Source organism: Panicum hallii, chromosome 4, assembly GCF_002211085.1.
Source record: "Panicum hallii strain FIL2 chromosome 4, PHallii_v3.1, whole genome shotgun sequence".
Taxonomy (NCBI): Eukaryota; Viridiplantae; Streptophyta; class Magnoliopsida; order Poales; family Poaceae; genus Panicum; species Panicum hallii.
The window spans coordinates 44,010,866-44,030,039 of record NC_038045.1 but is presented as its reverse complement, the minus strand read 5'-3'; the positions used below and the strand labels follow the sequence as shown (position 1 = coordinate 44,030,039).

At 45.3% G+C, this 19,174-nt stretch overlaps 1 protein-coding gene across 1 annotated transcript; it reads right to left on the bottom strand.

Moving 5' to 3' along the window:
* Window positions 1-15,977: 15,977 nt before the first annotated feature.
* LOC112891186 (10 kDa prolamin-like) lies at window positions 15,978-16,397 on the bottom strand. Its single transcript, XM_025958116.1, has one exon. It carries the CDS (start codon window positions 16,395-16,397, stop codon window positions 15,978-15,980), a length of 420 nt encoding a protein of 139 aa, XP_025813901.1.
* Window positions 16,398-19,174: the final 2,777 nt, after the last annotated feature.

The following is a 19,174-nucleotide window of genomic DNA, read 5'->3' as shown; positions in this document are numbered from 1 at the left end:
TGCCGCAAGGAAAACTACTCGGGTTCATTGTCAGTCACCGAGGAATTGAAGCAAACCCGGAGAAGATCAAAGCCATCACAGCCATAGATGCTCCAAGACGATCAAGGACATCCAGAAGCTCACAGGCTGCATGGCAGCTTTGAATCGATTCATCTCTCGACTTGGAAAAAGGGGACTACCCTTCTTCAAATTGCTCAAGCTCCACGACAAGTTCCAATGGACCAAGGAGGCAAACCAAGCGCTGCAAGATCTCAAGCACCATTTGTAGTCACCACCCATCCGGACGGCTCCCCAACCAGGCGAGAATCTGCTATTCTACATCACTGTGGTGGAACGACAGGAAGAAGGCCACGCCTTCGGGGTGCAGCGACCAGTCTACTTCATCAGCGAAGTCCTCTCTGAATCAAAGGTTCGTTACCCGACAATTCATAAACTACTTCACGGTATACTCATCACCTCCAGGAAGCTTCACCATTATTTCGACGCATACAATATCCTGGTGGTCTCCAACTTCCCATTGGTGGATATCCTTCTCAATTAGGATGCTACCGGGTGCATCTCCAAGTGGGCTGTGGATCTAGGAGCCCTCACACTCAGACTTCAAGACTCGGACGGCCATCAAGGTGCAGACACTAGTCGATTTTATGGCGGAGTGGCGAGAAAACAAACTGGAAGACCCAACCAACCAGCCAGAGCATTGGGTCATATACTTTGACGGCTCACTCAAGCTCGGTGGTCGGTGATGTGGCAGTACTTTTCATCAGCCCGAGAGGAGAATAGCTCAAGTACATGTTCCAAATACTATTCGAGGTCTCTAACAACGAAGCTGAGTACGACGCATTATTGCATGGGCTACACCTGGCAGTCTCTCTGGGCATCAAGCGACTACTCGTCTACGGTGATTCCTTACTGGTGGTTCAACAAGTCAAAAAGGAGTGGGACATCAACAAGGACACCATGGACGCGTATGTTATAGAAATACACAAGCTAGAGAACAAGTTTTCGGGCTTGGAAATTCACCATGTTATTCATGACAACAACATGGGCGCGGATGTGCTCTCCAAACTGGGTTCTGATCGATCTAACGTCCCACCAGGAGTTTCGTTAACGAGTTGCATCACCCTTCCATCAAGGCACCAGACTCAAGTTCCATCGCTCAGGGTCCAAACAAACCCGACCGAGAGGTCTTGATGATCGAGGTCGAATGGAGGGTGGCCTTCAGCGACTACATCCAGGAGCACAAACTACCCCCCAGCATTGACCCAAAAGGCACTGAAGCTACTCGCATCCTAAGGCGCAGTAATGGGTATGTTCTAGTTGGGGGTAACCTGTACAAGCGTGGATCAACATTAGGTATACTCATGAAATGATACTCCAAGAGATTCACGAAGGCGTGTGCGGGAACCACGCGGCTTCTCGCACACTATTCAGCAAGACGTTTCGATCTGGTTTCTACTGGCCGACTGCTTTAGCAGACGCCAAAGCACTCGTTCGCCGGTGTACAAACTGCCAGTTCTTTGGCAAACAGTCCCATCTCCCGGCTTATAACCTCATCACCATACCACCCTCATGGCCGTTTGCATGCTGGGCCTGGACATGATTGGGCCTTTAATAACTGCGCCAGGAGGTTTCACACACGTGTTGGTGGCCATCGACAAGTTTACCAAGTGGATCGAGTACAAGCCAATCGCAACGCTTTCTGCAGATCGAGTGGTTACTTTCATCTGCGATATCTTATATCATTTTGGCTTCCCCAACACTATCATTATGGATCTGGAATCCAATTTCCACTCGCATCAGTTCTGGGATTTCTGTGAACACAGTTCCATTGAAGTCAAATATGTTTCAGCGTCTCACCCGCGGGCCAACGACCAGGTTGAACACGCCAACAGCTTGATTCTTGGTGGATTGAAGAAAAGACTCTGTGATGAGAACAGCAAAAAGGGCGGCAAGTGGATCGATGAGATCTCATCAGTAGTCTGGGGGCTTCGCACACAACCAAGCAAAGCCACAGGACAGTCACGTTTCTTTCTTGTATACGGGTCTGAAGCTATATTACTAGCTAACGCGATGTGGAAGTCTCCACGACTGGAGATGTTTGAAGAAGGCAAGGCTAACACCGCAAGACATCTTGAGCTTGACTCAGTTGAGGAAATTAGATGTAATGTCTTGCTCCAGTCAGCCCACTACATACAAGGAGTTCGTCGTTACCACGACAGGAATGTTCAACGATGCTCTTTCAATGTTGGAGATATGGTTCTTCGATGAATCCATAATGATACTGGGCTACACAAGCTTAACTCGCGATGGGAAAGGCCTTTCATTGTACATAAGGTTACAGGCCCTGGATCTTATCGCTTACAGTACCCTGATGGCCAGGAGGTTCCTTATTATTGGAATATCGAGCATCTACGCCGTTTTGATCCTTGATCAACTGGGACATCTTCTATTGGTGCCTGGAGATTAATACTTCCAGTACAACTCCATTTTACTTATTTACGACTAGTGTTACGGGCAAGTTTGCTGAAGGGGCCTCGCTCCCATACTTCCAGTCACGACTTACTAGTTTCCGACTAGTATCTTGGGTTACTGAAGGGGCCTTGCGCTCATACTTCCAGTACAACTCCGTTTTACTAGTTTATGAGTGGTATCACGCGGAAGTTTGCTAAATGGGCCTCGCTCCCTTATTTCTAGTAACATATTACTATATTTTGACTTGTAAACTATGTTATTGAAGGGGTTTCGCTCTCATGGCAAGAGGTTTACTAGTTTACAACTAGTTCTACACCTGTTCGACTACTTCGACTACTCGTCTCGCCTACAATTCTAGTCGGGATCGACTCCGACTAGATGGCTTCATCGACTATTCAAGATCCAGCGGCTACTTGCCCGTTGCCTTGGCTCGGGGGCTGACGCCACTGACTGCTACGTATACTCTATGATACCCATCTGGCTCCTTGGCTCGGGGGCTCGATTGGGACAAGGCATTCAGCGTGCTTCAAGGAACAGCTCTCATGCTTAAATGATGGATCCTGTAAAACTACTCGACAATACCCGATCCAAGAGGCTTTTTAAGATTTATCTTGGGTAAATGCTTGATAACCATTATTTCTAGGATTTTATTCCGAAATAAGGGATTTTTTCAGATTATTACCCACTATTTAGTCATTGATTCAGGGAACAAAGATTGATTTGAGAGGTAATTTCAAGCATTTGTTGGAGAAGTTATTTGTTTAACTATTTTTTCAGAGAATTCTTCCCGAAATAAGAGGTTTCCAAATTTACTGAACCAATTTGCCCATCTTCGCCATCAAATCTTTACCATCATATATTGCATGCCACGACTCTTTGAATTCTTTATTTCAAACCTTGGGGATTTTGATTTAAGGCTTGGGGGCTGTGGGACACATCATCAGCGACTTATTTTTCAAATTTGCTGGAGGATAAGGGCAGAAGACTCAAGATTGAATTGACCCTCAGCCTGATTCTACGAGTCAACCAAAGGCTCGGGGACTACTCCATATGGCGTGCGAGTTCAATCGCACCCCATATAAAAGAAGACTTGACGAACTACTCGGGGCATGAGCACCTCACAGCCTCGACGCAGACAAGGAAGTACTGTAACACCCTAATTTTCAAATTAGGAACCTAAATAAATTTTGCTAGATTCTTTTCAGGGTCCCTAAGGTTTTTATTCAATTATTTCGATTTTAGAGCACTTACCATGAATTAATAGTAATTTAATTAACCATAAAAATAAATATAAGGAAATATAGGTCTTGTGCATATCATGCTGCATTGCATTGTTTTATTGCTTGTCTTCCATTTGAATTTAAATTTCAAATTCAAATTCAAATGCATTTGAATGCATTTCTTTTTCCCTCTCTCTCTTTTTCCTCCTCTTGGCCCGGCCTATCTTCTTTCTCTCCTTTTCTTTTTCTTCCACGGAGCTGAGCCCAGCCTGCCCCACACTTCCCTCCCCGCGCGACCCAGCGGCCCAGCTCCCCTCCCCCTTCTCTCTCTTGCTGACAGGCGGGGCCCGCCTATCGGGGTCATCCCCGTCCTCAAGCTCGAGTGAGGCTCCGACTCACGCTGAGTCCAGCCACGGCACGGCCTTCCCCGCTGCACGACACCCCGGGCCCGCAGGCCAAGGTCCCCTCGGCCGCCCTATAAAGCCGCCGCCCCGTGCTCCAGGATCTGCAAGACCCGCAGCCGCCGCCTCTTGCCTCGCAGCCCAAGCCAGCGCCGCCTTCGCCAACGCACCTTGGTCGCCGTCACCGCCGCTGCCTCGCCACTCTTCTATTGTCGCGAGTCGCCGCTGGAGCTCCGCCTTGGGGTGAGGAACCTCGCCGGCCTCTTTTCCCTTTCCTCCCTGTTCTCCCGCACGCGCGATTGCTCGCCATCGCCAGCGTCCCGCGCGCCACCGCCGTGCGTTCCTCTCCAGCCCCCGTCTCGCCAACTCGAGCCCCTAAACATGTTCCCCTCTTCGCTCTCTTTCTCCCAGGCCAAACCCGGGTCAAAACCGTGGCCAGAGTCCCGTTTACGCGATTTTCTGACGAGCCGCCGCCGCAAACCCTCGCCTCCGGCGCTCGGGCCGCCACCCATGCCGCGTCAACCCCGCGCAGTTGTCCGATCCAAATCCAACAGGTCTAGATTACATCTAGACCGGAGTCAAATAACCTGATACCGGTCAACCCTAGGATATTTTGCACTTTACCCCTGAGTTCTATCGAAATCAACCCGCAGTCCACGGCAGTCCAAAAGTATTAACGAGTAGATCCTTTTTCTTCCGTTTAAGCCGCTATCTTTTTCTAAAATAGAACCCGCCATCCCTAACCCCTCTATTTTTTAATCTAAACCCTAGATATAAGGTTTAATTATGTCTTAGCCCTCGGTTTCTTTGTTCAGAGCCCTTCTAGTTTCAAATCTTTTACAAATAAGCCCCTAAAATCATGTTTTAGCCATAACTTCTCCGTTTTAACTCCGTTTTCATCGATTCTCACGCTCACGCGACCCTTGCGACGTGTGCAGTAGCTTTATAACATTGTTTTGCTCTGTTTATATTGTTTGGTGTACTGTTTCTTATCTATTGTACTTGTTTATTTGTATGTACTTGTGTGTTACGATAGAAGGTGCGCAGTTTGAGGGTCCGCATGAGCAAGGCTGTGAAGACGTTCCTGAGCAGCAACAGTAATTTGATGAAGGCAAGTGGTCCTTGATCATATTCCGGTCCTATTAACTTTCTAAATGCACACATTTACTTTATATGCATGCATGTGTCTATATACATGATGGAACCCAAACTAAGGATGTGCCTAGTTTCTTTTGAACTTTCTTGATTAAACATGGGTTGTTATATTTATGTTGTAGCTACACTAGTTTCTTTTACTTAGATTTTGGTTGCATAACCTGAAATCATGCTACACTGGTTTTACTCATGTTCTGGAATGCCGTTATGCTGATAATTAAGATCATTGCATTAATTGGAACATGGAGAACCACCCAGGAAAACAGTGCAACCACAATACTATATGGCTCTGGTCTTGGCTAATTAATTAGAAACTTTAGCTTGTAATGGTCTTACCGAAAGGGCAAGAGGGGAGTGCGTTGATGGGGTATAGCTCGGTCCTCTTGAGGCGTAGATATAATTCTGGTTAAAGCATCTTCCTCATTAGGGAGGGTTATGACCACTACAGCCTTAAAGATTAGCGGACCGTTGCATGTTAGGGAATCTTTGTAAAGGCCTCGTAGTGAATCCCTGCCACTCACCTCGGAAGTGTTTAAGGGCCTTGCAAACCCGGGCATTAAGAGAAACACGAGTTGTGGGTAAAGTGTACAACCTTTGCAGAGTGAAAACTGATATATCAGCTGTGCTCACGGTTAAGAGCGGCTTAGACCCTCACATGATAATTGAACTTAAAGATGAACTAAATTGATGTGTTTTATTCATGGTGTTGTTACTTATCTCTTATATTTATTTAAGAGTTGGTATATACTTGCACTTAGTTAATGCTTGCTAAATAAAACTTGGTCAACTAAAAATGCTTATCGCAGTCAAATCATGTTAGCCTTTCCTTGATTTTGGCCTTGCATGTCATATAATTTACTCCACTTGCTGAGTACCAACCATAAGTGTACTCACGCTTGCTTTATTAAATCCAATGCTGCTCAGAACAAGATAATTGTCTGGAGTTCCTTGAAGATCTTGAGGAGTTCTAGGCGTATGTCTCCCAGTCATTTGCCAGTGAAGTTGAAGTCCGCTGCTAGTTATAAATATTTATTTATTCGCTTAAGGTTAAGACCTTCGATCATGTAATAAAGTACTATGATACTCTCTTTCGCTATGATATTATTTTGGGTATACATTTGTATTGTCTATCATATGTGTGGAACTTAATCCTAGCGTACATATGAGATGCATTCGGTTCCTTTTCAAAATCGGGTGTGACAGAAGTGGTATTAGAGTAGTGTTGACTATAAGACGTTAGCCTAGTTAGTAATTGTCGAATTTTAAGACTTATCTTGCTTAGTAACCTAGCTTCTGCTTGCTTGTTTTTTGAAAATTGCTTATTTCTTGATTATATCCCTATTATCTCATCCTTGACTTCATACTTGCCTCTCAAGTGTGTTGATATTTTCCCAAACTCATTCTTGCTTTAAGGTCACCTATAGCATTTTCTAAATATGGTCTATCCTACATTGTCCTCACTTTTGCACAGATGGCCAGAACCAGGCAGACTAGCCAGCGCAGCAGACAAACGGCCACCAGAGCCCGATTATGAGAAGCAAATACATCGCCTGGACTTTGCTGAAGGTCCATTCCCAGCACTTCTCTAGAGGGCTATGCAGAGAATCGGCTTTCCACTAATGCCACGTTATGAAGCCTGCTTGTACAAGAATGCTCAGCAGGAGGAGGAGTGGTTAGTGGCAGTAGTGATCAGTATTCCGGATGAGAAGTATGGCAGCCGGATGGAGTACTGCAGGCACTTTGATGACGTGCCCAGGAGGACTTTGGACGCAGGAACCAGTGAAGCTGCTAGAAGAGCTCTCTACTATCCCTGTCAAGCTTATCGGGATGAGCTCCAAGGCATCGAGTTTCAGCAGTTCCCACGCCGCATGAAGGGTGCCACCATTGCGCAGATTCCTGCCCCACTCCCTAGGGAAGGTAGTTTGCTCATGGACACCACATAGGAGTTGGTCATCGCTCTCAGCACTGACTTGGATGCGGCCGGAGCAGATATCCAGGAGGTCAAGAGGAAGTTGAGGAAGACGATCAGGGAGAAAGCAATTCTGGAAGCTCAGTTGAGGGGAGATCAGGAGTTACCCCCGGAGTACGACAGCGATGAGTCCATCAAATACCTACCAGAGTCACCTCCCCGCAAAAGCGTTCACTACGAAGAGCCTGGCTATCGCATCTGCTATCGTTAGAGATGATAGATCTAGAAGTTTAGGTTAGGAGTGTCTTTAAGAGTCTTTTTGTAATCGCTAGTTCGAACGGTTTTTATAGTTTATTAATCTTAATTAATGTGCTTGTGTGCTTGGTTTTGTGAGAATAATTTGATTTGGATCTTTGTAATGATTGCGATAAATTTGTGGAGTGATGACCACAATTATATCAAGTTTTAATAAAGATAGATAGTTTAGTAAAGTTTGGGGTTGTCTATTTTATTTACAATCTTTATCTTACCCTTTCTCCTATCCTTTTTCCATGATTAATTTCATGAGTCTCACTTTCCTAACCGATCAGATGGTGAACACCAGGTCCGGATCAGGGGTTGATCAGCCTGCAATACCACGTCAAGAAACGAGCAACAATACCAACCCTGATCCTCAGCAGAGTCAACAGTACCAGGCGCCACCAGCAGGGATGGAGCAGTTTCTCGCCGCTCAAACTCAGCTGCTTACCAACATGGCGAACACTATTGCCAACATGTAGGCTCAGATGAACCAAGCTCCACCACCGCCACCACCGCCAGCAAGAGACAAGGCACAGGGAATTCATGAGCCACAAACCTCCCTCATTTTCTCACTTATTTGATCCTCTGCAAGCTGATGACTGGATCAAGACGCTAAACATCATCCAGTGTACTGATAGGGAGAAGGTTCTTTATGCTTCAGGCAGGCTGGAAGGAACAACCGCAGATTGGTGGGAAGCTTACACCACAGCTCATGACACCCCCAATACCATCACCTAGCAGGAGTTCAAGAACAAGTTCACGGAGCAACACATACTCAAGGTCTGATGAAGCTCAAGAAGCAAGAATTCCTAGCACTGAAATAGGGAGCAATGTCTGTGAGTGAGTACCAGGACAAGTTCATCCAGCTGTCTCGCTACGCTCCCGCAGATGTAGCAGATGATGAAGAGAAGCAGGATCACTTCAGGGATGGTCTGATTGGTCCTATCAAATATCAACTAATGGTGCACACGTTTGAAAACTTCTAGAAGATGGTGGACAATGCCATCATGGTGGTGCATGCTCGCAAGGAGATGGGTGAGCAGAAGAGGAACTTTGAGTCGTTAGGGCAGTTCAGCAACAACTTATGCCCTCGTTTCGCGCCCCCGCAAGTAACACCTTTTCGCACCGGAGGACAGCTTGTCAACTATGGGCAAAATCAATAACAGTGCTACAACCAGCAGAACTAGCAACAGCAACAAGCTCAGCGTGCTAGTCAGTCAGCGCAGCGTCCCAGCTTTCCGTAGAATTGCCAGAACACCCCTACTGGAACACCTGTGAGGAACAATACCCCTGTTTCCACTGGCGGTATTACGTGCTTCAGATGTGGTGAGGCAGGACACTACGCCAATTGTTGCCCCAAGGGAAATGCCCAGAACACTCTAGGCCAGTCCAACAACAGTGGACAGAGGCAGACTCCACAGCAGCAACAGCCTAGAAACAACAATTAGACGCCGCAGAACAACAAGGGTCAGCGGAACTATGTCCGTGGGCGTGTGAATCATGTGGCTGCGGAGACCGCTCAGGAGGCTCAGGACGTTGTGTTCAGTATGTTCTTAGTCAACTCAGCTCCTGCATTGGTTTTATTTGATTCCGAAGCATCGCATACTTTTATTTCTGCCGAGTATGTTGCTAAGTACTCCATTCCCCTATGCACCATGCCTAGTTCCATGCTAGTGAATTCACCTCGGGGAAATATGAGGGCTTTGTATCAGTATCTTGGGGTGAAGATACAAATTATGGGAAGGGAATTCTATGCAAACCCAATAGCCTTGCAGTCCAGTGGTATTGACATTATTCTTGGAATGGGATGGTTGATAAAGTATGATGCAGTTATTCATTGTTCCAAGCGGTCAGTGATTCTCACTAGTTCAGAAGGTGAACGGTTTGAGTTCATTGCAACACTTCCGTCGGTAGCAGACTGTGCAGTGAACCAGCAGAAGGCAGATTTGATTGAGGACATCAAAGTGGTGTGTGAGTACCCGGACATCTTCCCTGATGATTTGCTAGGTATGCCGCCTGAACTAGACATTGAATTCCTCATAGATCTTTTGCTTGGTATTGCACTTAGTTGGTGAATTAGAGGAACTTAAAAAACAGCTAAAAGAATTGTTAGATAAGCAGTTCATTCGTCCTAGTTCTTCGCCTTGAGGAGCACCCGTGATATTCGTTGAAAAGAAAGATGGTACACAGAGGATGTGTGTTGATTATAGAGCTTTGAATGAGGTTACCATCAAGAACAAGTATCTGTTGCCTCATATAGAAGACCTATTTGATCAAGAGCTAGAGTATTCTCCAAGGTTGACTTGAGGTCACGATATCATCAGCTGAGGATACGACCCTTAGATATTGCCAAGACAACTTTCACTACCAGATACGGGCTTTATGAATATACAGTAATGTCATTTGGGTTGACTAATGCTCCAGCTTATTTCATGTATCCGATGAATAAAGTGTTCATGGAGTATCTTGATAAGTTCGTGGTGGTGTTCATTGATGACATTTTGGTGTACTCCAGGAATGAGGAGGAACATGAGGAACATTTGAGGCATGGTCTGCAGAAACTTAGAGAAAATCAGTTGTATGCCAAGCTCAGCAAGTGTGAATTCTGGTTGAGAGAGGTCTCGTTCCTTGGTCATGTTATCACAGGCGGAGGTATTGCAGTAATCCAGGGAAGGTTAGAGACGTGTTGAATTGGGAACCGCCAACGATAGTGATAGAGATCCAAGTTTACTAGGACTCGCAGGATATTACAGGAGGTTTATAGAAGGCTTCTTTAAGATAGCGAAACCCCTTACATCACTACTAGAGAAAGAAAAGAAGTTCATATGGTCAGAGGCATATCAGAACAGCTTTGATGAGTTGAGAAAAAGGTTGACTACTGCACCAGTATTGGTTATGCCTGATATTCACAAGAGTTTCAACATCTACAGTGATGCTTCTAAACAAGGTCCTGGTTGTGTATTGATGCAAGAAGGACACATGATTGCATATGCATCTCGTCAGTTGAGGAAACATGAGCATAACTATCCCACACACGATCTGGAGTTAGCAACAATGGTACATGCCCTAAAGATATGGAGGCACTATTTGTTGGTCATAGATGTCAGATATACATCGATCACAAGAGTCTGAAGTACATTTTCACTCAGAATGATCTCAACCTAAGACAGCAAAGATGGTTAGAGCTCATAAAGGATTATGATCTGGAGATACACTATCATCCGGGGAAGACAAATGTGGTTGCTGATGCCTTGAGTCGCAAGAGCTATGTGCATGCGACAATGGTTAGCCGGATGCCTCGGGAGTTGTATAAAGAGTTTGAACAACTCAACCTTGGGTTCTTCGCTCATATGGAAGGAATCACTATGGAAGTGGAGCCGACTCTCGAACAAGAGATACGGAAGGTTCAGCTTGAAGATGCTAAGATTTAGGAGATAAAAGAGATGATAGTAGCGGGCAAGGCACCTGACTTTACAGAAGATGAACATGGAACTATGTGGTTCCGAAAGAGGATATGTGTGCCCAATGTGGATCACCTCCGTGAGAAAATTTTGCAGGAAGCTCATGACTCGGCTTATTCCATCCATCCTGGCAGTACCAAGATGTATCAAGATTTGAAGGAGAGATATTGGTGGTATGGCATGAAGCATGATGTTGCCGCTCATGTGGCATTGTGTGATGTGTGTCAAAAAGTCAAGGCAGAACATCAGAGACCAGCCAGTTTGTTACAGCCATTGAAGGTGCCAGAATGAAAATGGGAAGAGATTGGTATGGATTTCATCATGGGGTTGCCACGCACACGAGATGGATATGATTCTATATGGGTCATAGTGGATTGTTTGACTAAAGTAGCTCACTTCATTCTAGTGAAGACTACCTACACAGGTGCACGATTAGCAGAGCTATATATCTCCCGAATTGTGTGTTTGCATGGGGTACCTAAGAAGATAGTGTCAGATAGAGGTACTCAGTTCATGTCTCGATTTTGGCAGAAGTTGCATGAGTCAATGGACGCGAAGTTGAATTTCAGCTCCGCTTATCATCCGCAAACCGATGGGCAGATAGAAAGGACAAATCAAGTATTAGAGGATATGCTTAGGGCCTGTGCCCTAAAACACGGAGGCAGCTAGTGTAAAAGTTTACCGTTTGCAGAGTTCTCTTACAACAACAGTTATCAGGCCAGTTTGAAAATGGCACCGTTTGAGGCATTGTATGGCAGGACGTGCAGAACACCGTTGTATTGGAGTGAGACAGGTGAAAGCCAGTTGTTCGGGCCTGAGATCATTAGAGAGGCCGAACGATAGGTACAGGTTGTCCGTGAGAATCTAAAAGTGGCTCAGTTGAGGTAGAAAAGTTACGCAGATACTCACGATGGTAGTTGACTTTTGAAGAAGGAGAATTTGTGTATCTGAAAGTGTCACCTATCAGAGGTTTGCGCAGATTCAAGGTCAAAGGGAAGTTATCACCTCGTTACATTGGCTCGTTCAAAATCTTGGAACGGAAAGGCGAGGTAGATTACCAGCTACAGCTACCTGCACGACTATCAGATGTGCACAACGTGTTCCACATATCACAATTGAAAAAGTGCTTGAGGGTACCAGAGGAACAGTTGCCACTGGAGGAGTTGAATGTATATGATGATTTGACTTACATAGAGCACCCGGTCAAAATCTGAGAGAATCACTCGGAGTAAGAGGATTCGGATGTGTAAGGTTCAATGGAGTCACCATGCAGAGGATGAGGCTACTTGGGAACGAGAAGATGAGTTATAGGCAGAATTTCCCCAGCTTTTTGCTAGCCCAGCCGAATCTCGAGGATGAGATTCCTTTTAAGGGGGGTAGGTTTGTAACACCCTAATTTTCAAATTAGGAACCTAAATAAATTTTGCTAGATTCTTTTCAGGGTCCCTAAGGTTTTTATTCAATTATTTTGATTTTAGAGCACTTACCATGAATTAACAGTAATTTACTTAACCATAAAAAGAAATATAAGGAAATATAGGTCTTGTGCATATCATGCCGCATTGCTTTTTTTATTGTACGAGCCGCCGCCGCCCACCGCCGCAAACCCTCACCGCCGGCGCCAGCGCCGCCGCCTGCGCCGCCTCAACCCCGCGCAGCCGTCCGATCCGGATCCGACGATCTAGATTAGATCTAGACCGGAGTCAAACAACCCGATATCGGTCAACCCTATGATATTTTGCACTTTATCCCCTGAGTTCTATCGAAGTCAACCCGTAGTCCACGGCAGTTCAAAAGTATTCACGAGTAGATCTTTTTTCTTTTGTTTAAGCCCCTATCTTTTTCTAAAATAGAACCCGCCGTCCCTACCCCCTCTATTTTTCAATCTAAACCCCAAATATAAGGTTTAATTATGTCTTAGCCCTCGGTTTCTTTGTTCAGAGCCCTTCTAGTTTCAAATCTTTTACAAATAAGCCCCTAAAATCATATTTTAGCCATAACTTCTCCGTTTTAACTCTGTTTTCATCGATTCTCACGCTCACACGACCCTTGCGATGTGTGCAGTAGCTATATAATGTTGTTTTGCTCTGTTTATATTGTTTGGTGTAATATTCTTTATTTATTGTACTTATTTGTTTGTATGTGCTTGTGTGTTACGATAGAAGGTGTGCAGTTTGAGGGTCCGCAAGAGCAAGGCTGTAAAGACGTTCCTGAGTAGCAGCAGTACTTTGACGAAGGCAAGTGGTCCTTGATCATATTCCGGGCCTAATAACTTTCTAAATGCACACATTTACTTTATATGCATGCATGTGTCTATAAACATGATGGAACCCAAACTAAGGATGTGCCTAGTTTCTTTTGAATTTCCTTGATTAAACCTGGGTTGTTATATTTATGCTGTAGCTACACTAGTTGCGTTTACTTAGGCTTTGGTTGGATAATCTAAAATCATGCTACACTAGTTTTACTCATGTTCTGGAATACCGTTATGGTGATAATTAAGATCGTTGCATTAATTGGAACATGGAGAACCACCCAGGAAAACAGTACAACCACAATACTACGTGGCTCTGGTTTTGGCTACTTAAAATGAACTAAATTGATATGTTTTATTCATGGTGTTGCTACTTATCTCTTATATTTATTTAAGGGTTGATATATACTTATACTTAGTTAATACTTGCTAAATAAAAGTTGGCATCTAAAAATGCTTATCGCAGTCAAACCATGTCTGCCTTTTCTAGATTTTGGCTTTGCATATCATATAATTTACTCCACTTGCTGAGTACCAACCATAAATGTACTCACGCTTATTTTATTAAAATCAATGCTGCTCAGAACAAGATAATTTTCCGGAGTTCCCTGAAGATCTTGAGGAGTTCTAATCGTATGTCTCCCAGTCATCTGGCTGTAAAGTTGAAGTCCGCTGCTAGTTATAAACGTTTATTTATTCGCTTAAGATTAAGACCTTCAGTCATGTAATAAAGTAATATGATACTCTCTTTCGTTATAATATTATTTTGGGTATACACTTGTATCGTCTATCATATGTATGGAACTTGATCCTGGTGCACATATGAGATGCATTCGGTTCCTTTCCAAAATCGGGTGTGACAAGTACTTGGAAGACACCTTCAGGATGAAGTTTGGGAGGGCTCGAAGACGTCCTCAGAAGTACTCGGACGCCTGGAGTACTCGATTACGGCGAGCTTGGGGGCTTGTCAGATCTGGGCATATGGGACTGTGCACGTGGCGTACTTCTCTTAGGATACGGGATGGGATATGGCCCATGCCCTACATCTGTTGTAACTACTCGTTGTGCAGTAGAACTACTCGTACAATTATGAAACTAGTCGGACATGGTAGGAAACTACCCGAGAAGTACTCGGGTAGGAGTCGTGAACTTGTACCCGACTAAGATTTCCATGTAAATCTGTCCCACCAGACTATATAAGGACGAACAAGGACCGCCTAAGGGACAATCATCATCAAAGGCAATACAAACCACACAGGACGTAGGGTATTACGCTCTCGACGGCCTGAACCTATCTAAACCTTATATTTTTTGCACTTTCGAGTTCCTGATCTCGGCGACACTCTACCTACAAACTCACCACCTCGGAGATATCTTTCGGTGGGCGTGATGGTAAAACACCGACACCGAGCTAGCATGATTGGTGTGAAATTGGAAATGTAAAAAATATTGTAAACTGTGATACGTTCTGTACCTCTCAATTTGGCCTTCCCCTTGCCATTTCCCGTTCTCTTTGAATCCATTTTGGGCTCTGCGGCTTGGCCTGCATCCATGTGCTTTGCGCTGCTTATGCCGTTTGCTTGCCAGCCAGCGGACACTACACCAGCACGCCTGCGATGCGTGGCCCGCCACCTGCGCGATTGTGCTGCGCGAATGCCAGCGCTACACAAGCTCATCGTAAGCTCGCAAGTCGCATCGTCACAGCACGCGCGACTTCATCCACATCGTTGATCCATGATTGCCTGAATGCCGAATACAAACCATCCACCCCCGTGCCGCGCTAGCTAGGATTACGCACACGCTCGCCGCCACGATGGACTAGAGTACTTGACGTCTGGATGATGGGCCGTTAAGCAGCTGCAAAGAACAGATGACGGGCCCAAAAACGCAATGGCCAGATAACGGTTTGTAGCCTGAAGGGTTCCTCTCTTCTTCCTGTGCGCGCCTAGCTCAGCCGCTCGCAGCTCGAACAAGCAGCCATGGCGGCCGGCGTCGAGATGTAGGCATAGAAGAGGGAAATTATGGGGGAGTTGTGGAAAAATCAAGGTATGCCAAGCGCCATATGGCAAGCCCTTCGCCCCTGGTCCACATCCATGATAACTAGACTACAAAACGGTTCAGGATTCAGAGACAGAACTAGAAATATTTCTCAGATTGTACCAGAAACAACAAACCAAAAGATGCTATTTCTCAGGAGAATCAGAATCAACTGCTCTCCAAAAACATTTCTTCAAGAAACCGCTGATTAAAGCCTCAGTACTCTTAAGGAAAAGACACATGATTAAATAGACTTGTTTCTCATGTGCATTCATAGACTTTTTGCCCGCTATCTCTTGTGGTGATGTTTACTTGTTCCTACATAAATTTCTCTCTATAATTAATAAATTTATTCATTAAGGCCTTACTCCCTCCATCCCATGAAGAGTGCAGTCCTAGTTTTTTCATACAGATTAGTGGTGATGTTAAATGACCACCATATTCTTATTTATTGACTGCATGCAACTAACTTGACCTCATAAAATCATCCACAAAAGTTAGTTGTGGCATGAAGATCAAATCTCACAAATAAATTAGGCATTATTGTTGTCCGATTTCTAGGAATGCACTCTTTTATGGATTTTTTTCAAATGCTAGGATTGCATTTTTCATGGAACGGAGGAAGTAAGTCTCTCAGAAAAAAGATACATAATTAAATATACTAAGAAATGGATGAAAAGCCGTTGATTTCATAATTTTCTTATTCCTATTGAGTCACATGCGATGGCATATCAATTTTATTATCGATTACAACATGAGAACATTTATCTAGAACGGAATGCCAGCAAAGGGCTGCTGGAAGAACACATAAGGGATCATTGTAGCCATCGGGTTGAACATGAATGGTAGTTGTTGTTGTTGTATAATCTGCGAGATGGCACCACAGTGGCATTGTTGAAACGGCATCATCCTTGGAGTCCAGTACTGCTGAAGCGGTAAGGCCAAAGGTTGCTGCAACATCATTGACGCTTGTGAAGCAAAGCTGCCCATGGCGAATGCCTGTTGCATCATGCAGTACTGCATGCATGTGTTCATCACAAAAGGATGTTGTATCATGCAATACTGCATGCATGGGTTCATGGCGCCCAATGCCATCACAGGTGGCAAGTGCCCTGGTACATGGGTAGCAATACTGGCGCTTGCACAAAGAGCAAGAAGTGCAAACAGTGCAAACATTTTGGCTGCCATGCTGTTGCCTTTTGCTTCCTGAAAATAGGAAGATGGTGCTATTGGTATATTCTTGTGCGGGTGATGGGTCGAGGATTAATCTTGTCCTATTTATAGATGCTTACATGATACAATCACCATGTAGATCAAATAAGGTCTTTGGCATTTGCAGAACTGAAAGTTGATAGCAGGATAAGCTAGAGGTGACATGGCATTTTGTCAAATTTGTAGATTTCCCTAACTGCTTTTGGATGCATATGATTGCCTCCATGATAACCAGCACGGGTACATGGAGAAAGTATTAGATTGTCCTTACTTTTAATAATTGGTGAGGGTGGCATGACGAGTTTATTGAGGCTGTGATGGCCATATCAGTGTGTTTTGCTTTTGTGAAAGTATGTTGATAGAATTGTGACTAGATGAGGAGGATAGAGAAACTTCTACAAGCTGAGGTGCTTTACATGTCATAACTCATTCATCGAGTCTGCGGTAGTCTTCTGCAACTGAATTTTTGTCTAGGGCTGATGTTATTTATATGTTGTCAGATCCGGAACCACGGGACTGCTAATATGCCATGGATGTTTCTAGAATAAGGATGGCGCATGTCCCATACCTTAGACCTGTTGTAAAGTACTCGGATACGAGTAGGACTAGTCGATATAGAAGGAAGCAACTCGGTACGACCAGAGTATGACTCCTAAGCTCATACTAGGCTAGGATATCTGTAACCCTATCCCCCCAGAGTATAAAAAGGTAGGGAGAGACTGCCTCAAAGACATCTACAATCTCATGCAATACAAACCACCGTATTGGAGGTAGGGTATTATGCTATTCAGCGGCCTGAACCTATCTAAACCTTATATTACGTGCACCTATTTGAGTTCACGATCTCGACGATACTCCACCTACAAATCTACTACCTCGGGAATCCCCACGGTAGGTTGGCGGATAAAACGTCGACAGTTGGCGCGCTAGGTGTTCATTGAAGATCCTTTGGAGAACTCGATAGCATCGTTCAACTTTATTGTCATGTTTGAAAGAAGGCATGACTTTGATCTTCAGATCTTGGGTCTGTGTTGCTGATGGCGCAGACAACTTTCGTTGTCACCTCATGGACACCATCAAGCCGGAGGCACCTGCACCAACTTCTCGCTACGTCATCGACGAATTCGTTGATTTACTCGACGAGATCTTGCTTCCTAACCTGATCAGAAACCACGAGAGCGAGTCCGGGTTGCACCTGACTTCTATTCATGCGCGGTTCGGACTCCAACTCTTGTTTGGTCTACGCAATTCAGCCACTATTTACCAGGAGGCAATGCAGTATGAGTCCTTATCCGCATTGGAGGAGGACTTGGATCGCCTACTTCAGCTCGGAGAAGGAGAAGCCACCGCATGCCGAGAGGCAACTGTCTTCCCCAACTATGAATAGGGACACTGATGATGGTGTTAGATCCAGGGCCACGGGACTGCGCACATGGCATAGACTTTCTAGAATAAGGGATGGGGCATGTCCCATACCTTATACGTGTAAACTACTTGTACACAAGTAAGACTAGTCGGAACAGAAGAAAACTACTCGAGTAGTACTCGGGTAGGGCTCCTCAGCTCGTATCTAGCTAGGATCTCTATAAGCATGTCCCCCAAGAAGGAACCCCCTCAAAACAAATCCACATATAAGACAATACAAACTACCACAAAGGACGTAGGGTATTACGCTCCTTGCGGACTGAACTTGTCTAAACCTTTGTGTTCCTTGTACCTTTGATTTCTAGATCTTGGTGACACCTCACCTAAAACCTACCACCTCGGGGTATCCCTCGGTCGGCTTGGCGGTAAAACACTGACAGCTGGCGCGCCAGGTAGGGGAGATCATCCAAGATCCACCAGCGAACTCGATGGCATATTTTGACTTCACCAGTGCTGTGCCTGACGAGGGCACGACTTTCATCTTCGGCTCCTGGGTCTTCACCGCCAACTGCTCGGGTGGCTTCCACAGCCATCTAGCCAATATTAGGGAGCCGGAGGCATCTGCTCCAGCACCATGCCGCGACATCGACGACCCCGTCGATGAACTCAGTGAAATTCGACTTTCCAATCTAATCGGAAACTACGCAAGCCGTCTCAGAGCAATCCCTCCCCCCTGATCAACACCAGTGACCTTATCATTGGAATAGATTGGGTAGACTGCAACATCGCCAGGTGTATCAAGCTTGTGTAAGCTGCTTTTTGACATCCTGGTAACCTGAATTCCTCAACCAAACATTGTTCAGAGATTTCCCATCATCCTATTGACCGCACTGGTGACATCTTCTTCGGCATAGTCGACCAAGGCATTGCTGAATGTATCAAGCTTGCGGAAGCCACTCTTCAGCATTCCAACTCCAAGAAGCCTGAAGCACCCACAACAGTTTTTGACCATGATCTTGACAACTTCATCGACAAACTTGAGCCCCTCGAATTGAGCCCGCCCCGTTCCAAGGCCCTATACTCCAAGTCCCTCTCCGTGTTGGAGGCAGATCTAGATCATCTACTTCAACTCAGAGAAGAAAAAGCTACCACCTGTCGGGGCCTCCTGTCTTTGACAACTTCTCAAATTCTGACAACAACGCTATGCCTTTATTTGGCAATTACCGGGCCCGAGGACGACATCAGCTCCGCCAGGCAGCCTTGTAGGTTGGAAGGGCGTGAAACCCTCCAAACCACTTGACCTTTCCTTACCACGCTCCGCTACCGAACTCGATGAACTTCTGTTCCAGGAGGGCAGGCCTGTTACTGTTACCCCCTTGGACAAATAA